The sequence below is a fragment of the Canis lupus genome, chromosome 24 (assembly GCF_011100685.1).
Source record: "Canis lupus familiaris isolate Mischka breed German Shepherd chromosome 24, alternate assembly UU_Cfam_GSD_1.0, whole genome shotgun sequence".
NCBI lineage: Eukaryota > Metazoa > Chordata > Mammalia > Carnivora > Canidae > Canis > Canis lupus.
In genome coordinates this window covers 18,890,181-18,913,816 of record NC_049245.1, presented here as the reverse complement: position 1 = coordinate 18,913,816, position 23,636 = coordinate 18,890,181, and the positions used below count along the sequence as shown (strand labels likewise).

Here is a 23,636-nt window from a genome sequence, read left to right as displayed (position 1 = left end):
CAAGTAGCTTTAATGAGCCTGAGCACCTCTTCCCCTACTGTGTCCCTCCCCCCTTCAGTTCTGGACAGGTCCAGCCTGCCCGCCGCTCCTGGGCTCTCCACCCAGACATGTCAATGCTTCTGTCCCCGCAGCCGCTCCAGCCGCCTCCGGAGGTCTGGGGGCACCTTGGCCCCAGCTGCAAGCAGCTCTCGAAGTCTCTGTTTGGGAGTCTTCGTGAGGTGGAAATTGCAGGGTACTGGGCCCTCTTCAAAGGGGACCCGGCAGCTCCGGGTGGCAGTATGGTAGCCCTCAGCACTGGCTGTCACCATGTAGTCCCCAGGGGTCAGCAGGCGCCAGTAATCCCCACCCCATGCTGAGAGGAGTGAAGGCCAAGATAAGGATATGGTGATCCTCTGCTTCTGACCCTGACTCAAAGCCCCACCCCCACCCCCCAGCTCCATCATACCCTCACAGCACACCTGTTGTCACATCATGGTTAATCCCATCCACAGCGATGACGGCATCAGCAATCCCCAGCTCTGTGTCTTTGTCTCGCACGACTCCCGTGATGCCCATTCTCACCTATATGGGGATAGGGAAGGGTGGGGTGCTATCAAAACCCTTTCCCCACTGTGTGAGAATGGCACCTGCCCTTCATTCCCTGGCTCTGTTTGGGGCAAACCTGGTGATGGTTATGTCTAGGTTCCTAGGTGGCAATACTCAGGTAAAAATAACTCTCGACCAATAAATTGGATCTGGACTGGGAGAGCTACAAACACCCAGGAGGAAGACCTGTCTTTGGGTTTCCCAAGCTCAGTGACCCTTGATATCAAGTTTGTCATTTTGGAACCCTTGGAAAGTATACTTATGAAGCCATCACAAGACATACAGCTCCTGTGGAAAAGGAGGCATCTATGCCAGCACCCCCTGCCCCTGCACTAGCATTCTGGGTTTCTTCTGGAAACAGCCCTCCCGAGACAGCTCGGGGATAGCTCTATGGACTGGGTTTAGCGGGCTGTGAGTGTGTGGGGTCTACTCCTCCTGGCTCATGATGTCTGAGGCCACCCTGTTGGCGGACTATGCTCTCCATGCTCTAACCCTCCAAGTCCGTCTGATGCCAAGTGTGAGCCAAGGCACATATGAGTCAGATGTTGGGAGGCCCCCCTGATGGGAGCTGCAACCCACAGGGACAGCAGACCACAGCAGTGACACAGATGGGCCTGGGGGGAGGAGGTGGTAGGGATTCAGATCCAACCTGTTCCAGGTAGGTGAGGAGGGCATCTTTGTTGTTCTCCCACTCTTGGGGCAGCTCGTTCTCGTGAGGAAACTTGTCACAGGACAGCTCCACGGTGATTTCAAAGCAGTTGGTATGGAGGTAGCTGAAGTCATTCATACCTAGGGTTATCACAGATACTAGAGCCTGGTGGGGAGGGGCGGGTAGCCCAGCCCTCCGGGTGCCCTCCTCTGTGAGACTCTTCCTGGGGGGAATCCACACCACCAGACTGAGTGGGCTGTCTCACAGGGGCAGCGTTACAGGGACGGGGCTAACTCTATCCTGAGGCACATACTCCCCGGGACTGTGTGCCAGTCAGCGCCGTTGATGATGTTGCCATGCAAGGAGAAGTCCTGGTTGTGGCAGGGTCGGCGGTCCGGGTCCTGCATGGCTCGGTTGGTGCCAGCATAGACGGTGCTAAGCCAGCGGAATACGGAATCATCCGGAGTGGGTGTGAGTTCACGGGCAGCCCACGGGGTCCGAGTCATGTCAAATGGGTAGGACACCACGAGCTCACCCCCATGGAGGTTGGCACTCAGCACAAAGGGAATCCGCTTCATCCACTCAATCACAGCCCGCGTTTCAGGGGCCACCTAGAGAGAGAAAGGTCAGGTAGGGGGGAGACAGAGATGAGTGCCCCTGGGTGGCCCTCCACCACTGCCCCCAGAATACTCACAGTGGCATTGGGCAGGGTGTAGTAGGCGGGCAGTGGCAGGTGGTGGTTGGGGACAGTGTCAGGCACTAGCCCATCATCCTCTGCTTCCCACAGTGGTGTGTTGAGGTCAGCAAAATTATGGTTAAGATCAATGCCCTGGTGGTTCCAGCGGCCCTCTGCCCAGCCCACCAGCTCCGAGCCCTGCCAGGGAAGGGGCTCGTTCAAGCCAAGCAGGCACCAGGGCAGAAGGAGCAGGGTGGCCCTCATGCCAGGTGGCCTACCCGGCGAAACGCAGTCTCATAGCCATCAGGGTTCATGGAGGGCAGCAGGTGAATACGTGTCTCAGTGAGCAGCCGGGTCACTCGTGGGTCCCCTCGCAGGAACTCATGACACAGGAACTGCATCAGGAGCAGGACAAGCTCCCGCCCCAGGGCCTCATTCCCATGCATGCCAGCCACATAGCGCACCTCAGGCTCTCCTGGGAACACAGGGACTCGGCGCTGGCGCATGCCCCCCACCCTTCTCTGTGCCTACCTCTCCCCGCCCAGAACCTGCCAGTACCCAGCTCATGCTCCCCAGGCTGGTCCGACATTTCCATCACATACAGCTTCAGGCCCTGGTGGCTCTTCCCGATGCTGTAGATGCGGGTGATGTTGGGGCACTTCTCGTTCACCTCCTTCATCAGCTGGGTGGTGAAGTGTAGCATAGCATGGGGCATGGGAGGATGGGACCCAAGGGTCAGACCACACGTGGCCGTGGAAGGATTTACACAGATGGGGGCACCACAGCACCATATAGCAGAGCAGAGCAGACCAGAAGGAAGGGTTAGGACAAGGGAGGCACCAAAACCAGGGAAATTAGGGCAGAGTTCAGGGGTCAACAGAAGGGTGAGACAGTGGGGGATGTGGAGACATGAAGACAGTTGTAGTAGATTATGCCCCAGTGGGAAGAGGAGCTAAGATTGGCAGTTCCTCCCTCCTGGCTCATAGGGCTTATGTCTGACCTTCCTCATGGCCTTGTAATTGTGATGCCGGAAGTCCAAAGGATCAGAGGATTCCAATTCGGGGGCCTTAGGGAATAGGTCGTTAGGATCTGGTGGAGAATGAATTCTCCATCAAAGAGGAGTCCATGCTAGAAGTTTTACCCTGCTCATCCAGCCCGTGGCCCACTGTTCACCTGAGATCGGGCAGGCTAGGATCTCTGCCCGGAGGCAAGATGTGCCTCCCTGGAGCCATTTCTGGGGCAGCAGGCGAATGAAGCGGGCTACCTGGGGCTCAGGCAGGAGGTTCAGCACTGGTGTCTCTGGGTCTGAGTTGGCAGGAAACACCTGCGGGCATCAAGTCTTTTGGTGGGACTGCTAAAAACCCAGCAGCCTGTCCAGACCAGAGAAAGAACTCCGGCCTCTAAGCTCATCACCAAACCTATCCTGATGGGCTCAGCCAGAGACTTGCACTGTACGTCAACCCCAGACCCCCTGCCCATGGGCAGCCTAGGCAGCTTGGTCACAGCTTATTAGACCAATCTGGCCACAGGACTCAGGAGCAGCCAGTCCTAAAGCTGGCCAGGCCCTGCATTGTAGCCTGGTATAAAAAGGAGTCCATGAGATGGGAAAGCCAGAGCCACGAGGAGGTGAGAAGGGATACAAGGTGGTGAGGCCCATCACCAGAAAGGGGGTTCCAGCAGGAAGTTGGGGCATAAGTGGGACCCTCCCGATGGAGAAAGGGAGATGCGGTTATGTTCTAAAGCAGCTTAGCCCTCAAGGCTGCCTGGTGAGTGCTACCCATTCTGACAACCCCTTCTCCTGGAATGCCAAGCAGACATCTATTCCTTGACGTCGGAGCAGCCCCAGTCCAGTCAGGATCCTATAGTGGGCCCCAACCACCATGGCACCACTCACCGCATCCGTCCCACTGCTACGGTTCCTACTCCCCCACCACGTCTGACTGTCATTGCTGAACTGGACCTTGTATGATGTGACCCAGTCGTACCTGGCAGGGAGCAAGGTAGAGATTATCAGTGACCCCAGGACTCCCACCGCAACCCTTCTCATTCTGTCCATACTTCCTGGACTGGGCTGGCCTGCCTCACCTCCAGACAGAGTTCCTGCCCTGTGTGATAATGCCTGAGAAGCGGGTGGGGTGCCTAGCATCCACCTGAAACCACGGCTCAGTATCCTGCTCCTCAGCACACCAGGCCCCGTCATACAGATCGCCGTCCTCCAGGCCTGACTGTGAGCACAGGACATGGTGATCAGATCCAAGTGAACAGTATAGAGTGGTCTGGGCTGGGGGCTGGGGGCTGGGGAGGGAGGAAGTTCCTAGGAGGCGCCCTGCTCAGAGCCAGGGCTGCTGACCTGGATGTTGAGCCGTCCCCGGTGTGGTCCAAGACCAAAGGACTGGCTGCTGGATGCCTCGAGCTGGCTATCCGAAACTCGCAGGGACTCCAGGCCCAAGGGGGGGCAGCCTGGGGCAGGGGCAGAGCAGTGAGACAGGACCAGAGAGAGAGTGGTCAGGGCAGGTAAGAAGCCGAGTCCATGCCTGCCCAAGTGCTGGGCAAGCTGGGGGCATGCCTATGCCCATGAGGCCGAAAGTGATGTTAGTATGTGGCCCAGGGGCTGCAAGTCTGGGAAGGGTCCCTGGAGTAGCAGTACCTGGTTCCTGCTCCTCTAGGGGGTCAAGGGCTCCTGCAGGGGTGGTGGTCACCGGAGGCTTGGCAGTCACCAGGGGTCCAGGACGAGTTAGCTTCTTTCGTTTCTTCATAATGATCTTCTTCTTCTTGACAATGCGAATCCGAACATGCTGTTCTGAGGTCCCTGGGGACCAGGGAGGCAGAGCACCAGGGGAGGGAAGAATGCCAGAGGGAATCATCTGCCAGCCTAAGAAAGCATGCCAGTCCTTGGCAGCACCCCCATACCCGGTATCCAAAGACCTTAGCATGGACTTAACATCTGACTCCCACCTGCCTCTCCCACCACTTCCCTGGCTCCTTCTTGACATGACTACATGTTTGGCCAGCCTGGTCTCTGAACCTCTCCAGTGGAGAGCTACACCCAGTCACTAACAGAGAACTAACTATTTGGTTCCTCCAAAGAGCTGAGTTTGGGTTTTTCTTTTTTAAGATTTTATTTATTTATTAGAAACACACACAGAAGCAGACATAGGCAGAGGGAGAAGCAGGCTCCCCTCAGGGAGCCCAATGTGGGACTCGATCCCCAAACCCCAGGATCATGCCCTGAGACGAAAGCAGAGCTTAACCGCTGAGCCATCCAGGCATCCCTGAGTTTGTTTCTTTATCTGCAGGCCTTGGCCTTGGCTGACCCTCTCCATCATCCCCCGGATCTTATTGCCTAATTCCCATTCTTTGAATTTCAGCCCAGGAATCTTCCTTAGCCCTAGACCCAATCTCATGTTCCAAAGCCCTGATCTGCCTCTATTGCTGCATCTGCCCTCTGGGCTGAGATGTCCCATCCTCAGACTGTCTGCCTAGGTGCCCAGACTTTCCACGGCTGGGCCTGTGTCCTGCTTGCCCTGCAGTACAGGGCCTTGAACAGGGCGGAAGTCACTGGTTCCCCACCAGAGTTCCCCACGCTCTGCAGATACCTCCAGAAAGCGCTGCACATTTACCTACCTGGAGACCCATGCCTTTCCCCATACTGTGTCCTTCTTGTTTGCCCTCCCTCTTTAGCTCCTCCTGACTCAGAGATACCCGCTTTTCAGGACCCAGTTTCACTCGCCTCCTCTGAGAAGCCCTCCTTGATTGCCAGCCCTTTGCCTTCCTCATCTCTGTACTTGCATCTGAAGTCAGAAAGTGAGGCAGCCGGCCTCTCTCCCACCCCTCACAGTGCCCCATTCCTCCAGGCAGCGCTAGCAAAGACCACTCTCCCCACCTTGCTCTCCATCTTTCCTTCCCGCCCCTGCCCTCAGGCTCTGTCCTTAGGTCTAGTTCTGCACCTTCTACCCTCAGGGCTTTTGTCTGTCCCTCTTTCTCCCCTTCTCCTGGCTCTGGTCTCAGTTTCCTCATCCGTGAAAAGGGAAGGTTTGGGGCTGGAAGAGGCAGCCTCCTACTGGCTCCCTCCCAGGACTGCTGACTTGCTCTGGCCGGGAACTGGGGCTGCTGAGTCAGCAGCCGTAGCAAGGGACGGGGAGGGAGGGTGGGAGGGAGGAGTGTGTGTGTGTCGGGGAAGGGTGGGCACACAGGCTCCGGGCAGGGAGTGTGTGAGCGTGTGTGCGCGTGTGTGAGCGTGTGTGTCGGGGAAGGGTGGGCACACAGCGGCCAGGGGAGGAGGGTAGCCCGAGAAGCGGGCCCTCGGTCGGGGCGCTCACCGTTACTCTTCCCCGCGGGCGGCTGTACCGGGCTGCTCTGCGGGGCCAGGGTCGAGCCCCGGGCCTCGGTGGCAGCGGGAGGCGCAAGTCCCAGCACCGAGGTGCCAGGCGCCCCCAGACCCGGACCGACGGCAGGCGCGAAGGCGGCCAAGGCGAGCAGGAGACCCCACATGGCGGGGTCCGAAGGTGGGGACGCGCTGGGTCCGCGGCGGCCGGTGGGTTCGTCTCTTCCTGCCCGGTGCTCTGGAGCCCCCCGCCCCTTCCTGCCGCCGCCACACGCCCCCTGCGGCTCCGCCCGCCCACAGCCCTCTAGCTGGCCCGGGACCCGGGAGGGGAGGGGAGGGGAGGGGAGGGGAGGGCCCGGGCGGAGCGCGGGAGGCGGACCCCCGAGCGGCCACCCCCGGTCCCCGCACCCACCGCCCCCGCCCCGCCCCTCCGGCGTCCCCAGCTCGCCCGCCCCTCTCGTGCGCTGCGCTCTGCAGTCCGCGCAGCCCCTCGGCACCCCTGCCTGGTTTCACCAAACCCTGTGAGGCGCCTGGCCCACAGTGGGCGCCTGCTTCGCACCGCGCGCCGTGCCAGGCGCTTTGCACGTGGCCTCTCAGTCCAACCTCATTTTGCAAACCGGTAAACTGAGGCGCAGAGCGCCCAACGGAGGTGGCCGCGGTAGCAACGCTGAGAATTTTGGGGGAGGAAACAACTCCAGAGGGAAATCCATCCAGAGCCAGAAGTCCCCTCCCAGGGCGGATGGGACAAAAGGAAGAGGGGAAACTGAGGCGCGGGATGGGGCGGGCTGCGGGGAGGAGGGAGGACTACCCCTCCAGGGATTCTTCTGAAAGACGACCCTAGGGGCCCAGCCCGAGGCGGCCCTTCCCACCGCCAACCCCATCCCCCCGGCCCCGCCTCTCTTCTCTCCTCCTTCCCGTCCCCTCCCCTACTCCTTTGCTCGCCGGGCTGCCACGTTCCGGGCTTACATAACTTGAGGAAAGAAGCCGGAGCAGATACCCGGCCCGCTGGGCCCGGAGGTGGAGGGACCGAGGCCCGTTGTTCTCCAGTCCCGCCCTCCCCGCAGCCTCCCCGACCCGTCTCAGTCTCCTCCGGTGGCAGGCAGCCGGGGGGCTCCGCTGGCGGGGTGCCCCACATCGAGGATTCCGGAGCGCAGGTCCCTTCCCCATCCGGCTGCCTAGCCCCCTTTGATTCCCCGACGCCAGGTCGCCTCCCAGAGGGAAGGAAATGCGTCCACTGCGCCCCTCTGGCCTGTGCTTTGTCCTTGCAAAGAGCCCGCGGCCAAGAGAAGCGATGCCAGGTGGCCAGGAATCCTCTGGAGTGTGTGCCCCCCTTAGCAAATACTTTTTTGCGGGGCCTCTATATCAACTATTTGAATCACCCCAAGTCACCGTTCTGGCGGCCCAATCTCATATGATTTTTCGAAAGATCCCACTTTGTACCCCTGGAACTAGATCCCACCACCAGCAGGGGCAACCTCAGAGACGTGAGTCCCAGAGCCCCTGGAGGCATCTGGCCCTACCCAGGCACTCTGTATAGAGAGCCCCAAAAGGGAGTGACAGGTCAGGGGCAGAAAGAGTACTGTACACTGAGGCTTCACGGGAGTGGGAGGGCAGGACAGGCTCCGGGAGAGCTGGAAGTGGGTCTGAACAGGTCCTGAGGGCTGCTCCCCCTTCCTCCAAAGCCCAGTCTGGCCACTTCTCTGTCTCTGGCCTCAACCTCACCAAAGTTTGACAGACAGTGTGAGGAGGGGAGGGGGCACCTGGCCAGGACATTTCAGCCTCCTGAGGCTCTCACCCACAGCACCTAAATCAGGTCAGATTCCTCCTAGCTGAAGTCCCTGGAGGCTCACATGCAAGGTTCTTCGTGATAAAGTTCTTCTCCACCCACATCTTTCCCACCTCATGGACCCTGGCTCATATGCCTCCAGCCAGCCACACTGGCCTTCTAGCAATCCCTCTGATGCACCAGACCCTTCCAGCCTCATGGCCTTTGCACTAGTTCACTAAGTTTGCATCCTTATCATACAGATTGCTTTTTGGTGTCACCTGACACTGCCTTTGCTGGCCATTCTGATGAAAGTAAGCCCCATCCTCTACACACACTATCCTTTCACCCTGTTTTATTATTGTTTTCAAAGGCACTCAAGATTGAGATTATCTTGTTTTGTTATGTGTTCATTGTCTGGGTCCTCATCCCCAGCAAAGGTAAGCAACACTCCAGAAGAGCTTTTTGTACCCAAAAGTTCACAGCTCATGGCCAGTCCCTACTTAGTGCCCAAAAAGTATCTGTGTGGGGGTACCTGGGTGGCTCACTAGGTTAAGCATCTAGCTCTTGGTCTTGGCTCAGGTCATGATCTCATGCATCATGAGATCAAGCCCCAGGTCAGGCTCTGCACTTAGTGGGTAGTCTGCTTGAGATTCTTTCCCTCTAGACCTCCCCATACTTGCTCACTTGTGCGCATGCACGTTCTCTCTCTCTAATAAATAAATAAATCTTTTTTTTTTTTTTTAAATATCTAACAGGGGTGCCTGGGTAGCTCAGCAGTTACCTGGGTGGCTCAGCGGTTGATCATTTGCCTTCTGCTCAGGTCCTGATCTCGAGGTCCTGGGATCAAGTCCCACATCGGGCTCCCCCGAGAGAGCCTGCTTCTCTCTCTTCCAATGTCTCTGCCTCTCTCTGTGTCTCTCATGAATAAATAAATAAAATCTTTTTTTAAAAAAGTATCTATGTAATATATTCAAGGTTAGAGAGGACCAAGCAGACCTGAGGGAAGCTGACTCTCCCCAACAGTGCCAGGTTCTGTGGGAGAGATGATAGGCCATAAACAGGGAGACCTGCCCCCCAAGGGACTGGCAGGATGGAGCATGCTGGCCATCCCCTGCCAAGCTCTCAGGGGCTCAGATCTGTGGGATGCTAGTACCTCTCTGTCCCCTGTGCCCCCTCACCCTTCTCACCTCTCTTAATCCCTTGCCTCTCTGCCCTATTACAACTTTCAGGGCCCCTTCATATCCCTCTATGTCCCCTGAGTGCCTCAGAGCCTCCCTATACTCCTTCATTACTTCCTTATCCCCTCAGGTACGTTCCCACCTCGGTTGCTGTCTTTGGTCCTTTCGACTTGGTTCCTTGAGCTGCAAAGCTGCCAGGCCAGGAGGCAGGCTCTAGAGGCGGCAGCTCCAAGGCTCCAGTGGCAGGTCTACACTCAGATACTGGTGCAGTCAGATCTCTAGTCTCAGGAGCCAGGTAGAGAATCTGTCGTGGCCTCATGTGGGTGAGAATATGGTGCAAAGCACATGTGAGCAGGACTGAGCTGGACTGGGTGGAGATAGCAGCCCAAAAGGGATTTGGGTTTAAGGGATGGCCAGGAAGTCTCCTGCCAGCTCTCCAGGGTGGTGGGGTGGCTCAAGGTGGAGAGGAGAGCCAACTTTGGCATCGCCTAGGCTCCATTTCACACCTGCTTCTGCTGTTTGTTTTGTGTGGGTATCCTTAGACAGTAATTTGCTCTCTGAGCCTCTGTTTCCTCATCTGTAAAATGGGGATGATAATATCTTAGCCCCAGGGTTTTGGTGGTGATGAAGTGAGAAAATATGTGGTTCCTCGGGGGCGCAGAGGCTAACCAGATGAATTAAAGGTGGGAAAACAGCTTCATACTGTCCTCTTTTTTTTTTCTTTTTTTTTAAGATTTTATTTATTTATTTGAGAGAGTGACAGAGCAAGCATGAACAAGGTGGTGGGGGGATGGGCAGAGGGAGAGGGAGAAGCAGACTCCCCTCTGAGCAGGGAGCTGATGCGGGGCTTGATCCCAGCATCCTGGGATCCTAACCTGAGCCGAAGGCAGATGCTTAACCACCTGAGCCACCCAGGCGCCCCATTTTTTTAAATTTTTTTAATTCATGAGAGACACACAGAGAGAGGCAGAGACATAGGCAGAGGGAGAACCAGGCTTCCCTTTGGGGACCCTGATGCGGAACTCCATCCGCAGGACTCTGGGATCATCACCTGAGCCAAAGGCAGATGCTTAACACCACTGAGCCACCCAGGTGTCCCTCATACTGTCCTCTTATTCCCACATATATGGATGGAATAAAACAATATCAAGAAAAGAAAGGAGGTTATGTGTCTGGCTGTACAAAGAGAGAGGTAGTGAAATCTACTGCCTGCTGGATCTGCCAGTCTTCTGTCCCTGGTGCTGGGCCAGAACTCACTCTGCACTAGGGGCTCTCCCTATGATGCAAGTGAGCATTGATGGGGACTCCCTCCCATGGACCTACATGCACTGGGAGGCATCTCCCCACATGACCATCCTCTGCTCACTACCTCCCCCAGCTATCTCTCTTTTGTGCATCAAAGTCCATGAGAGCCCTGCTTCTCAAAGTGTGGCCAAGGACCAACAGCACCGCATCCCCTGGGCGCTTGTTAGAAATGCAGAATCCCACCCCAGACCTACTGAATCAGAATCTGCATTTTAACAAGATCTCCAGAGAATTCAACCCCAGGAGATTCGTGTGCACATTAGAGGCTGAGCAGCACTAGGTGGAGATTTAGAACACCTCCATCTAAAATGCATGAGATTCACAGCTTTCAAGTTTGATGGTGTTTGATGTTGTCACTGCAAATTTTATCTGAAGCTACAGAGCACATCCACATAACATTTGGAAATTGGTATTTCATTCATCCTGGGAGAGTATATTCCTGATCTCTACAATATGACCCTATATTAATTTTCTTTCTTTTTAACTAAATCATTTAACCAAAATACTACAGAACACAGTTTTAAAGGTAAACCACATTTAAGCTTGCAATAGAAGATTCTTTTCTATGCTTCTCCATTCCCAGATCAACCACTTTTAATTCTGTTATTTCTCCTTGTATTTATCTTTATACTTCTATTGCTACTTCTTTAATTTTTCTATGTCTAAATGTTATCTGTAGGTTTCCTGCTATGGAATTAAATATTTCACTTTCCTACCACCCTCCTCCACACATATATTCAAGTACACAAGCACAGTCTTTCCATCTTCCCGAAGAGCTAAGTCACTGAAGTCCATATTCAGTGCTTATATTATGACCATGTAAATACTATTGTTCAACTTTTTGTGTTCCCTGTAGTTAGCAATTTTTTTTTTAAGATTTTATTTATTTGGGGCAGCCCCGGTGGCCCAGCGGTTTAGCGCCGCCTTCAGTCCGGGGTGTGATTCTGGAGACCTGGGATTGAGTCCCACGTCAGGCTCCCTGTATGGAGCCTGCTTCTTCCTCTCTCTCTCTCTCTCTCTCTTTTTTTTTCTCTCTCTCTCTCTCTCCCTGTCATGAATCTGTCATGAATAAATAAATAAAATCTTAAAAAAAAAGATTTTATTATTTGTTCATGAGAGAGAGAGAGAGAGAGAGAGAGGCAGAGACACAGGCAGAGGGAGAAGCAGGCTCCACGCAAGGAGCCCGATGTAGGACTCGATCCCAGGGCTCCAGGATCACGACCTGGGCCGATGGCAAGCACCCAACTGCTGAGCCACCTAGGCATCCCGGGAGTTAGCAATTACTTTGTTTTAGCATTTGCTTGGTTTTCTACACATCAATTACTAATTTAATCCCAAAGCAACCAACAGAACTGAACATTTATTTTGAACATATCTAAAAACTGCAGACAATCTCATTTTCTTCTGGAGACATCTCTCCTGGAGCATCTTGCTTTTGATTCCAGGTTAGGTTGTTTTCTTTCTTCACTTGGAAGCACAGCTGACATCTTGAGCCTTTCTCATCATTGCTTTCCTGTGTTTAGCCTCATTTCTTTCTTTCTTTTTTTTTTTTTAAAGACTTTATTTATTCATGAGAGACACACACACAGAGAGAGGCAGAGACACAGGCAGAGGGAGAAGCAGGCTCCATGCAGGGAGCCTGACATGGGACTCCATCCTAGGTCTCCAGGATCATGCCCTGGGCTGAAGGCGGTGCTAAATCGCTGAGCCACCCGGGCTGCCCTAGCCTCATTTCTTGACTCCCATATTGTCCTCTTAGTTTAATGCCTTGTTTTGCTGAAGCACATCCTCCAGTAGCTTTCTAGGAAAGAGTGTATGTGAGGTCAAATTTTTAAGAACTTGCATGGCTTAAAATGTCTTTCTTCTACTTTCATACTTGATCATCATGTGGACAAATACATGTTCTTAGGTTGGAAATAATTTTCTCAGAATTATGCAGGCATTGCTTTTTACTCTGGCAAGAGCCAGAGCAAAAGCAATCAATGAATGATCCCAAGGGCCAGGGGTATGGGTTCTATGCCAGTGATGTCAAGTCCACCAGCCTTGAGTCTTTGGACAGTGCCTACTAGAGACAGATATGCTGCCTAATTCTTGCTGTCTCCTCTCTTTGGGGCTGTATGACCACAGTTCCCTTCCCCCACCCCCATTAGTTTTCCTTCAAAGTATGATAAGTGGACAAGGACTCTGTTGTTAGTTATGATCCATTTCCATTCTTGCCTCTCAAGTCACTAAAGTGAGATGTGCTGGAACCTCCGTAGGTTCAGATTACCATGGAGATAGGTTTCCTTTTCAGATGATCAATCCCTTCCTTTTATGTTCATTTTCCTTACTTTCATCCTCAGAGTTACTTTAACTTCCAGATTGTGAGTTATTATGTCACCGCTCTTCATATTCACATTATATATGCCATTTCTGGAATTCCAGTATCTGGAACACTTCCCACAAACCACAGGCTTAGAAACAGCCCCCTCCTGCCCCACCCTGTAGCAGTCCCCTGGGAGTCCAGCTCCAGAAAGTCTCAGGGTACTTCCTGGCAGAGCCTATCTCTGCATTTCAGGGCTGCAGTCCTGAAAATTCCCCCACAAGGCATCATCCAGCTCTCAGGGGAGAGACAGCTGCCGACAGGAAGATTGAATAATTGTCCCTGGACACAGAGCTCTGGGAACCCGCAGGAGAAAGAGAGCGGCCCTTCCTCTCTTACCCACGTGGTGATGGGGTTAGAATGCCTTCCTGGTAACTCAGATCCTCTTGGGGAGTCCTGGGGGCAGAGAATTCACCAAGGCAAGAGGATGAGTCTTAGTTCTCAGAAATCATGACTCCCTTCTGGCTAAGCCTCACCTAAGATACCAGCTGCTTAGGAGGTCAAAACCAGCCACAGCTCCCTCTGTACCCCAGAACCCCACCTGGCAATAGGTCACAATGTCCCAGCTGCCCAGTCCCATAACAGCTGACTGAAGTAGCAGGTGAGGAGGGTGTGGTGAGTGAGTGTGTGGGGAGGCGGAGATTCCCACGCAGTTTACTCTCGAGTGTCTGTCAGGGCCCCACCCGGTCCCACATACCTACCCACCCCAACTCCCTCCCAGCACTAGTCCTTCCTGTCATCTCCACCTCCCTCTATGACCCAGCTTTGCTTGCCCAGGCCCAAAGGCCCTGCTTATCCTATCCCAGTCCCTCCCAGGGGCCTGAGTGCTGGGGAGGGGTCGAATAGTCCAGTAAGTCCATGTATGTCTCCCTGGGGCCTTAGCCCGGCCCAGCTCTGGGACAGTGTCCTAGGGCTGGGGGCACTGGGACTGACAGTTCGGGCAGTCTTTTCCACGGCTGGCCCAGTCTTGCTGCTGCTGCTGCTGCTGCTACTGGTCAGCTTCCTGACCTTCGACCTGTTCCACTGGTAAGTGTGCAGCAGCCTGGCAGGTGGCAGGAGTAAGCAGGGAAACAAATAGTCAATTTCCGGAAGCCCAGCTGTCACCCTGTCTCTCCACAGCCCCGCAGGCCCCGTCCAACCACAGCACATACTTCTCACAGGCCAGAGTCAGGGGGCCGGTGAGGGCCCAGGACTGCAGGAGGCTGTACTCCTGCCTACGGTGGCAGTCACGGGACAACTCAGCCCCCAGGAGGCTCTGCTACTGCTGCTCCTGAGCCTGGGGCTACTCCTGGGAGCCTGCAGCGTGCCCTTGGCCCTGCTTGGCCTGGCTTTCTACCTCCATCCTTGGATCTGAGTGCCCTCCAGAAATACACTGGCAGTGTTGCTTCCCCAGATCGCCTTTCCTCTGTTGTGGGTGGAGCAGGCAGGAGGGTACCCCTTTATCTCCAGTCTGAACCACAGGGGACCTTCAGCTCCACAATGTGGACAGTGGATACCCGGGTCTGAGTCTGAGGACAGCAACAGAAGGTGAGCTAAGGGACGGGGGTCCCAGGGCAGGATGTGGCAGCCATCTCCGAGTTTGTGGGTTGGGAGGTGGCCATTCTGGCCTCCTCTGTGGTTCTAGAGTATCAGTGTCCAGAAAGACTCACAGGAGAGCAGAGTAGGACTGGATATCAGTTAGTAGGGTAGGAACCAGGATCTGGAGGGGGCTTCCCACAAGAAAGCGTGACAATCTGCATCAGTGGGCTCAGCAGCACCCCCTGGCAGCCTGGAGGGTCCGTGGAAAGGGATTCAGGTGAGTCTTACATCCTGCAGTGACTCCTCTCTTGGTTGGACCCCACCCCTACCCGGGTCACAATAGGGATCTGGTGGGGGGGAAGGGGGGACAGAGGGACAGCAGGGGCTCCACTCTGGCCGCTAGGCCGTCCTAGGTGCTGCAGGAAGCAACATGACTTAGGTGGTTCTGCCCAGAGGTAAGCCCCAGGCCCTGGCTCAAAGCCTCACCCCACCCGTGCTGGTACCCTCCTGCCCCTGCCTCCTGCCCCCCACCTGCCCTGAGGTCCCAGGCATCTCGGGGCTGCTCCTGCAGCTGGCCTGGCCCTCTCCCCAGGTGTACCAGCCAGGATGCAGCAGCCCCAAGTGGAGACGGGTGCCATCGGGGCCGGCGAGGGGCCGCAGCAGGCAGTGCCCTGGTCAGCCTGGGTCATGCGGCAGGCCTGGGTGCGCTGGTGCATGTGCCACATGCCTCGGAGCTGGGCCCAGTGGTGGACCACATCGGGCTGGCGGCAGCCACTCCAGCGTGTGCTGTGGGGGCTGGAGGGGATCCTCTACCTGCTGCTGGCGCTGATGCTATGCCACGCGCTCTTCACCACCGGCTCCTACCTGCTGAGCTCCTTGTGGCCTGTCGTGACTGCAGCGTGGCGCCATCTGCTGCCAGCTGTCCTGCTGCTGGTGCTCAGCGCCCTCCCTGCCCTGCTCTTCACGGCCTCCTTCCTGCTGCTTTTCTCCACGCTGTTGAGCCTCGTGGGCCTCCTCACCTCCATGTCTCACCCAGACTACACTCAGGACTTGGACCAATAGAAGGGCAACCCCATCCCGCTGCCTGTGTCTGTTGAGCCCTGGGGAAGGGGAGGCCCCAGACCTCCCATCCCTAGCACTGCTCGGGCCATGTGTGATGTTGCTAAAGCTGGCAGGGTAGACTAGCCTGACCTCTGGGCACCTTCCCCAAGCCAATGCTACAGGTACTTGGTGTGGGGCATTGGGGGCTTTGAGAAGGGACAGGGCAGAAGGGTTAGCCAGGGGCAGAGCTCGGCCAAGCCACTGAGAGTTCCCACAAGGCTGTAGTGACACCACTAGGGCTCCCTTAGCAACTGGCAGCAGCTTTTTCTTGTAGCTGCTCAGCTGTCTCAGCTGCGGACTCAGTTGAGAATTTCTAGTTCGGTAGCCCTGACTGGCCATTCCTTTCACTAACCCCCCAACCTCCGCTCTTTCCCCAGGCTCTAGAAAGAGCCCACTGACAGAAACCTATCTGGGAGAAGGCCGTCCAGAAGTCCCATGAGACCTCAACTAACACCTCTCGCTCCTTTCTGCTCAGGCATCCCCCACTCCCTAGACTTCTTCCCTTCTGCCTTGGTGAGCATCCCTGAGTCTGGGAGATGGGCCACTACTAGGGTAGTGAGGATCCCAGAAGAGACCTACTCTAAGTTTCCTAAGGTCTGTTATGGAAAAATGAACAAGAAGTCCCATTTCCTCACTTAAACAATGTGCGGCCATGGCCAACCAATTCTTTTGAATCTCCATGATAAGTGAGTCTCAACCCTGTCATGGGGTCATTGTGAGTCAAAGGCAATACCTATGTGTGAAGTACTTCGTAAAGACCAGAGAGCTGTAAGATATTATACTGAAGCCTAAGAATTAATGTGTAGGCTCAAAAGGCCTTTTGACCCTGAAGGTGGTTGGAAGAGCAGGAAGCTTCCCCAGGCCTTCAGAGAAATGCTCTGTCATGCATACAGTTTCAGCCCTCCGATGGCAAACAGGGGCGGGCGGGTGTGGACGAGATGTAAGAGGTCATGTGACATGAAATCTCAAAACGTGCACATGTTGAGCTCTTCTGATTGTGAAATGCTTGGGGCTGGGGCCTGGCACCTGGAAACGCCTGGACAGATGTGCATGTGGAGAAAGCAGAGCCCATGGGTTTCTGAAGCTGACCTGATTAGCCGCTCACAGCTCAGGAAGGTCTTAGAAGGTGGCATCCCTTCATGTCCAGCATCCTGGCTCTTCACATACCCGCTAACTCTCCAAACAAAACCTGTTATTACTGAGTAAGGCACATGGTAGATAGCTTTACCCACAGCTGAGACCCACCTAACAGACCCCACCCAGATCCTGACCCCTCTGGATATATCTAACCTTAAAACTTCTGCTCCCGAAGCCCTAGAACTAAAGTTTCTTTTTTCTGCTAAACATTCAGGCCATGAGGACCAACTCCTAGAACCGAAGTTTATTTTTGCTAAAACCCACTTGCTGTGGAGTTGCACAAGTATTCAGGCCACTGGTCAGATGCCTTCAGCATCGGTGCCTGAAAACCCCAGGCCCGGTCCTTCCATCCCGTTTTCTTGCGGTTCTCCCTCAGATGTGGCCTAGTAATAAAGGTAAGGCAGGACATGGAGATGGTGGAGCCTCATGGTTAGCATGGGCTCTGGTGTATTGGCTGAGGATGGGCTTGAATCCCAGCACTGTTACCTTTTAGCTCCATGGCCTTGGTCTTGAACTTCATGTTCCTCAAGGATAAAACCAAGACAAGAACACCTGTTTAAAGCCAGGATGCCAATCTTGGGTCTCTCATTGACTTGGCTGGGCATTGCGAGTCAGGGACATCACTTCAGAGTCTTGGGGCCACTCTGATTAAGGGAGACAGGAGGTTTGGCCCAGACCAGGCACACTGTAGGGGTCAGGGGAGGAAGCAAGGAGAAGGCCTTCTTCCCATCCCCACATAAATATAGGCCTTCCAACCTCCTGATCTGCTGGTAGAGGTTGTACAGCCAGACTGGAGAGGTGATGGGCAATATTAATCAAATTAGATCAATACATACTCTGTGACCCAGAAATCCAGAATGAATTCTCATAGAAGCCCATAAGGGCCTTGTTCCCCAGAGTGGTTCCACCAGGACCAGAAGTATAGGTATCACCTGGGAGCTGGCTAGAAATGCAGTCTCAGGCCCCACCCAGGCCTGTTGAATCAGAGCCCACATTTTAACAATATCCCAGGTAACACACATGCACACAAATGTTTGAGAAGCACTGCATAAAGGGATATATTCGAGAGTGATGATTGTACTCTTGGTGGTGGCAGGAGATGGGAGAGGTAAAATAAGGTGGATGAGCACAGCGGTTAGAAGGAGAGGAAGATATTAATATTGATTTTGAAATCCTAGCACTGAGTGAAAAGAAACTTGAATGAGAAATAATCCAATTCCTTTTACACAAATTTAAAATGCATGCCAGCAAAACATTTTTTTGTTTTGTTTTTCCAATAACTCGTGAAAACAAAAGATAACAATGAAATGACCAACTCTAGGGGCGAGGCAAGAGGGAGTGGAGTATGCAGATCAAAGGGAAGTGAGGGGCCTCGGTATCAGGAACGGAATTCCCGAAATTCCTTTAAATGTAGATAAAGTTACTCATTCAGAGTTAAAAGTCTTAAAAATGCAAGCCTGGGGCAAATGAACTGGCCGGAATGAAGGAGTTCTAAACCTTTACGATGTGGGCCTAGAAGGCAGAGCTGCCCCTCCGGCCTGAGTGACCCGGACGGGGACGGCTGAGTTGCCTTTGCCTGGCCTCCCCGCCGCTGCGCGCGGCCTGCTCTGCTGGGGTGGGGGTGGGGGTGGGGGTGGGACCCAGTTACCCGCGTGACCCGACCAGAAAGATAATCAGATCAGGCGGGACGGGAGGGACAGAGCAGAGGCGGCGTCACCCGCGAGGGCTGCGGCGTCTGAGAGCAGAGCGGGAGCCCCGGGGCGTCCGCACCTGCTGGGGGGCGCCTGGGAGCGGGAGCGCGGGGCAGGACTCTCGGCCTCGCGTACGGAGCGCCCAGGAGGAGCGGCCGGGCCGAGGGTCCGAGAGGGCGGCGACCAGGGCGCTCGGGAGCAGGGGCAGCACTTGAGCCCGCCCGGGGAAGGTGAGGGGTCCCTGGAAGTAGGAGAGCCAGCGGCGCGAAGCCGAGAGGGGGCGCGCGCTCTCGGACTCGCGTGTGCCGGGGAAGCGGGTCCCGCTCCGGCGCGTGGGGAGCCGCTGTCCTCCGCGCGAGGCCCCGGAGCGGGAGCGGGAGGGGGAGGGGGAGGGGGAGGCCCGCTCCCGCCCGGAGGAGTCGTTCGCTCGGGGGTGCGGGAGAGCGGCCACGGCCACGGCCACGGCCACGGCTGGAGGGCATCGAATGGGGCGCGTTGACTGTGGCGGCAGAGCGAGGCGGGCTGAGAAGGAAATGATACGCCAAGCCGGGGACCGGAGGGCTGTGGGCACCCACAAAAGGGAGGTGCTAGCCACCCCCGGAAAGTCGACACCCCAGGGAATCGCAGCGGGCTGAGCCGGCGACCGACGAGGCAAGGCGCGCCCCCTGGCGGCGATCTCCCGCCCTGGCGATGAAGAGTCCAGGGGCCCGGTGTGGGGAGGCAGGGAAGGGAGGCTCTCTCAGCGGCGGGCACGCTAGCCCCGAGGGCGAGGGTAGATCCTGGCGCCACTGCCGTCAGGGTAGGGGCCTCGTTGGTGCCTCACCCCCTTCCTTAATCTCCAACCTGGGTCCCCCAACCAGAAACCCCGAGGCATCCAGGGCAGAGCTCGTGGGAAGCCTGGAGAAAGAAGGGTCCAATCTAGCCGTCTTCACTGTGTCACCAACTCCTGGCGCACCCCTAGTCTATGATCCTATTCCTCCTGGGGTAAAAGAGCGGTCTTTGGGCAGCCCCGGTGGCGCAGCGGTTTAGCGCCGCCTGCAGCCCGGGGCGTGATCCTGGAGACCCTGGATCGAGTCCCACGTCGGGCTCCCGGAATGGAGCCTGCTTCTCCCTCTGCCTGTCTCTGCCTCTCTCTGTCTCTCTCTCTGTCTGTGTGTGTGTGTGTGTGTGTGTGTGTGTGTGTGTGTGCCTCTCATGAATAAATAAATAAAATCTTAAAAAAAAAAAAAGAACTTGGGGCATCGGGGTGGCTCAGTGTTTGAGCATCTGCCTTTGGCTCAGGTCGTGATCAGGTCCCACATCGGACTCTCCACAGGGAGGGAGCCTGCTTCTCCTTCTGCCTCTCTCTCTGTCTCTCGTGAACAAATAAAAAATAAATAACTAAAATAAATAAAAAAATAAAAGAACTTGATTTAAGACCATATTTTCTGGCTCATGTCTTTAAATGCCTAACAAAAAACCCTACAATAGTTAAAATTGATATGTGATACTGCATACATGCAAAATATTTGTTGTAACATATGAAAGTCATAAAGTTCTCTAAACTGAAGGATGCTACATCCATCTAAGAGCCAGATGTTATCAGGCCTCTCCCTGTGCATTCAACACCTAACTGGATGAGCTGGGACTCCCAGACAATGGCTTATGGAAATGCTATTCATAGGCACCTTTGACTTGATCTTGATTTAAAAGGAACTTCTAAAAAAAACAAAACAAAAACAAAATAAATAAATAAAAGGAACTTCTAAGGTGCCACCATTAAGAATTGCGTAGATTACTGTAGAATTTTGATAGTTAACCTTTATCCTGTTAAGGAAATTCCTTTCCCTTCCTGATTGTGAATGGATATTGAATGATAAAATTGTTTTTTTTTTTCCTGCATCTATTACAAGGACGACTTGGTTATTTTCCTTTATTTTTTATATGGTGAATTAAATTTTTAAGGTGCCTTAATATTAAACTATTCCTAGAAAAAAAAACCCATCCTAGTTCCTCTTTAACTGATATATAATTCACACACACATTTTACGTGCAAGTAAAATGCACAAATCTTGGAGGTACAGCTCAATGAATTTTTACATACTTGTACATGTGTTCATGTAACTACCATCCAGATCAAGATACAGAACTTTTCTATCATCCCAGAAAGTTCCATTACGCCCTATCCCAATCAATACCTCCCCCCCCAAGGTAACCTGTATTGTGACTTCTACCACAGATTAGCCTATTCTTGAAATCATACAGAACAAAATCATGCAAAATTTGGTGGTGTCTGGATTCTTTCAATGTTACAGCTGTGAGATGCATCCATGTTGTTGCATCTCTCAGTAGTTTGCTCTCCTTTATTAGTGTGTACTATCCCACTGTAAGGGAAGAAACAATTCATCTACTCTCTTGTTAAAGGACATTTGGCTTGTTTCCAAGTTTTGGCTACTATGAATAAAACATAGGAATATCTTTGTACGGAGTCTTTTTTTAAAAAAGATTTTATTTATTTATTCATGAGACACACACACAGAGTCAGATACAGGCAGAGGGAGGGGCCGGCTCCACGCCGGAACCCGATGCGGGACTCAATCCCGGGTCTCCAGGATCAGGCCCCGGGCTGAAGGTGGCGCTAAACCGCTGAGCCACCCAGGCTGCCCCTTGTACAAGTCTTTTGGTAGTTGTTGGATTGCAGAGTATGTAAATGTTCAACTTTAGTAAATGCTGCCCAATAATTTTCTTTTCTTTTTTTTTTTTTTCCCAATAATTTTCAAAGTGATTTGTACCAAGCAGTGATTCCACTGCTTTTTTTCAGTCTATCCACCTAATTTATTGTGTGGGGTTTTTGTTCCCTCAGATGGTATTGTCATTTGTTTCTCATTTTCACTTTCGCTTGGGTAATTTCTAAGAAGGAAATACCACCTTTATTCTATCACTGTCAAACTGCACAACCTCTTTCCTTTTTATTTTTTTCAAAGATTCATTTATTTTAGGGGGGAGGGGTAGGAGAGAGAGAGAATCTCAAGCAGACTCCCTGCTGAGCAGGGAGCCTGGATACGGGGCCTGATCCCATGACCTTGAGATTGTGACCTGAGCTGAAGCCAAGAGTCAGACACTCAACTGACTGTGCCACCCAGGTGCCCTGAATTGCTTTCCCTTTTATTTTATTTCTAAAGATTTTATTTATTTGTTCACAAGAGACACACACACAGAGAGGCAGAGACAAGCAGGCTCCATACAGGGAGCCCAACATGGGACTTGATCCCAGGACTTCAGGATCATGCCCTGGGCCAAAGGCGGTGCTAAACCGCTGAGCCACCTGGGCTGCCCACTGCTTTCCCTCTTATTTTATTTTTAAAGATTTTATTTATTTATTCATGAGAGACACAGAGAGAGGCAGAGACACAAGCAGAGGAAGGAGAAACAGGCTCCATGCAGGAAGCCCGATGTGGGACTTGATCCCAGGACCCTGGGATCACTCCCTGAGCCAAAGGCAGATGCTCACCTGCTGAGCCACCCAGGGATCCCCCCTGCTTTCCCTTTTATTTTAATTAATTAATTAATTTATATATATTTTTAAGATTTTATTTATTCATAGAGACAGAGAGAGAGAGAAAGAGAGAGGCAGAGACACAGGCAGAGGGAGAAGCAGGCTCCATGCAGAGAGCCTGACATGGGACTCAATCCAGGGTCTCCAGGATCACGCCCTGGGCTGCAGGTGGCACTAAACTGCTGTGCCACCAGGGCTGCCCTATAAAAAATTTTTAAAATATCTTATTTATTTATGAGACACACAGAGAGAGAGAGAGATTGGCAGAGACACAGGCAGAGGGAGAAGCAGGCTCCATGCGGGGAGCCCAATGTGGGACTCCATCTGGGCACCCCAGGACCACGCCCTGGGCTGAAGACAGATGCCAAACTGCTGAGCCACCCAGGGATCCCCCCTGCTTTCCCTTTTAAAACTTTTTTTTTTTTAATATTTTATTTATTTATGATAGTCACACAGAGAGAGAGAGAGAGAGGCAGAGACACAGGCAGAGGGAGAAGCAGGCCCCATGCACCGGGAGCCCGACATGGGATTCGATCCAGGGTCTCCCGGATCGCGCCCTGGGCCAAAGGCAGGCGCCAAACCGCTGCGCCACCCAGGGATCCCTGCTTTCCCTTTTAAATGCAAGGGAGGTTTAACATTAAAACACACAAACACACACACACATAATAATTAACGTAATTCACCATATTATCAAACTAATAACTAAAAACTATGTGTGATCATTTCAACAGATGCAGAAAAGGCATTTCACAAAATCCAACATTCATTCCTGATTAAAAATAGGACACAACTCTTAGCAACCTAGAAATAGAAGGAAACGTCAACTGTATAGAGGGCATCTGTGACAAATAGGAGCACCTTGCTGGCTTCGTTAGTGGAGCATATAACTCTTGATCTCAGCGTTGTCAGTTTGAGCCCCACATTGGGTATAGAGATTACTTAAAAATCAGATCTTAATAAAGAAAAATAGCTAATCTCACACTTGGTGAAAAAAACTGAATATTTTCCCCTTAAGATTAGGAAAAAAGTATGTCTGTTCTTACCACTTCAATTCAACATTGTATTAGATGTCTTAGCCAGTGCAATAAGGCAAGAAATATAAATAGAAAGCATACCGATTGAAAAGCAAGAAGCGAAGCTATCTTTATTTGTAAACAAGACTGCCTATGTATAGAATCCAATGGAACCTGTAAAAAAGCTACTAGAATAAGAGAATTTAGCAAAGTAACTAATAAGTACGTGATCACCATTATAATACACGATCCATACAAATAAATCAACTGGATTTCTCTGTATTAGCAATGAATGATCAGAAATAGAAATTTTATTTTATTTTTTTTTTTTTTTTTTTTTTTTTTTTTAAATTTTTTTATTTATTTATGATAGGCACACAGTGAGAGAGAGAGAGAGGCAGAGACACAGGCAGAGGGAGAAGCAGGCTCCATGCACCGGGAGCCTGATGTGGGATTTGATCCTGGGTCTCCAGGATCGCGCCCTGGGCCAAAGGCAGGCGCTAAACCGCTGCGCCACCCAGGGATCCCAGAAATAGAAATTTTAAAAAGCAGCATCATTTAAAAAAATAGCACTTCGAGGTAAATCTGGCAAAAGATGTGAAAGATTTATACATTGGTAACTACAAAATGTTGCTCTTGAGAGATATTAAGAAGACCTAAATAATGGAGAGATATATCTTGTTCATGAGATGGATGACTCAGTATTGCTAAGATGTTAATTTTTCCCAAAATTTAATCTATGTATTCAATACAATCACAATAAAAATCCAAGCATTTCTGTAGAAATAAGCTGA

At 52.9% G+C, this 23,636-nt stretch overlaps 3 protein-coding genes and 1 long non-coding RNA gene across 10 annotated transcripts; 2 read left to right on the top strand and 2 right to left on the bottom strand.

The window, feature by feature from the left end:
* CPXM1 (carboxypeptidase X, M14 family member 1) lies at positions 1 to 14,683 on the bottom strand. 5 transcript variants are annotated; one of them, XM_038571780.1, is made up of 15 exons: positions 13,999 to 14,683; positions 13,187 to 13,889; positions 4,558 to 4,719; positions 4,261 to 4,370; positions 3,996 to 4,135; positions 3,805 to 3,895; positions 3,084 to 3,234; positions 2,911 to 2,999; positions 2,469 to 2,592; positions 2,189 to 2,385; positions 1,929 to 2,108; positions 1,548 to 1,845; positions 1,235 to 1,374; positions 459 to 561; positions 2 to 352 (listed from the first exon to the last, which is right to left on the bottom strand). In XM_038571780.1, exons 3-15 carry the CDS (start codon positions 4,664 to 4,666, stop codon positions 111 to 113), a joined length of 1,974 nt encoding a protein of 657 aa, XP_038427708.1. In that variant the 5' UTR covers positions 4,667 to 4,719; positions 13,187 to 13,889; positions 13,999 to 14,683; the 3' UTR covers positions 2 to 110. The 5 variants fall into 5 exon arrangements, with proteins under 5 accessions (XP_038427706.1, XP_038427708.1, XP_038427709.1 ...); XM_038571781.1 differs by having other exon boundaries at positions 14,497 to 14,683; XM_038571783.1 differs by having other exon boundaries at positions 13,187 to 13,243; positions 14,497 to 14,683.
* Positions 13,444 to 16,130, top strand: C24H20orf141 (chromosome 24 C20orf141 homolog). Its single transcript, XM_038571784.1, has 3 exons — positions 13,444 to 13,873; positions 13,967 to 14,374; positions 15,844 to 16,130. The coding sequence occupies exons 1-2, from the start codon at positions 13,602 to 13,604 to the stop codon at positions 14,199 to 14,201; spliced, it is 507 nt and encodes a 168-aa protein (XP_038427712.1). The 5' UTR covers positions 13,444 to 13,601; the 3' UTR covers positions 14,202 to 14,374; positions 15,844 to 16,130.
* On the top strand, positions 14,239 to 16,130 carry TMEM239 (transmembrane protein 239). Of its 3 annotated transcripts, XR_005377660.1 has the most exons (3): positions 14,678 to 14,820; positions 14,958 to 15,588; positions 15,844 to 16,130. XR_005377660.1 is itself a non-coding variant. In XM_038571786.1 (2 exons), the coding sequence occupies exon 2, from the start codon at positions 14,972 to 14,974 to the stop codon at positions 15,425 to 15,427; it is 456 nt and encodes a 151-aa protein (XP_038427714.1). In that variant the 5' UTR covers positions 14,239 to 14,374; positions 14,958 to 14,971; the 3' UTR covers positions 15,428 to 15,440. The 3 variants fall into 3 exon arrangements, 2 of the variants coding, with proteins under 2 accessions (XP_038427714.1, XP_038427713.1); XM_038571786.1 differs by lacking the exons at positions 14,678 to 14,820; positions 15,844 to 16,130 and adding an exon at positions 14,239 to 14,374 and having other exon boundaries at positions 14,958 to 15,440; XM_038571785.1 differs by lacking the exons at positions 14,678 to 14,820; positions 15,844 to 16,130 and adding an exon at positions 14,312 to 14,642 and having other exon boundaries at positions 14,958 to 15,440.
* A 716-nt stretch (positions 16,131 to 16,846) lies between these two features.
* On the bottom strand, positions 16,847 to 17,629 carry LOC102155387. Its single transcript, XR_005377661.1, has 3 exons — positions 17,440 to 17,629; positions 17,090 to 17,247; positions 16,847 to 16,986 (listed from the first exon to the last, which is right to left on the bottom strand). It is a non-coding gene; the product is annotated as an uncharacterized LOC102155387 (long non-coding RNA).
* Between the last annotated feature and the right edge of the window lie 6,007 nt (positions 17,630 to 23,636).

Excerpts from the sequence above, each read along its gene's own strand:
- CPXM1 (XM_038571778.1), bottom strand. The coding sequence starts at position 6,401 with ATGTGGGGTCTCCTGCTCGCCTTGGCCGCCTTCGCGCCTGCCGTCGGT. Across the intron at positions 4,720-6,229 it reads GCCCGCGGGGAAGAGTAACG|GGACCTCAGAACAGCATGTT; the intron begins GTGAGCGCCCCG and ends CCTGGTCCCCAG. Across the intron at positions 2,109-2,188 it reads ATGAGACTGCGTTTCGCCGG|GGCTCGGAGCTGGTGGGCTG; the intron begins GTAGGCCACCTG and ends CTTCCCTGGCAG.
- C24H20orf141 (XM_038571784.1), top strand. The coding sequence starts at position 13,602 with ATGACCCAGCTTTGCTTGCCCAGGCCCAAAGGCCCTGCTTATCCTATC. Across the intron at positions 13,874-13,966 it reads ACCTTCGACCTGTTCCACTG|CCCCGCAGGCCCCGTCCAAC; the intron begins GTAAGTGTGCAG and ends GTCTCTCCACAG.
- TMEM239 (XM_038571786.1), top strand. The coding sequence starts at position 14,972 with ATGCAGCAGCCCCAAGTGGAGACGGGTGCCATCGGGGCCGGCGAGGGG.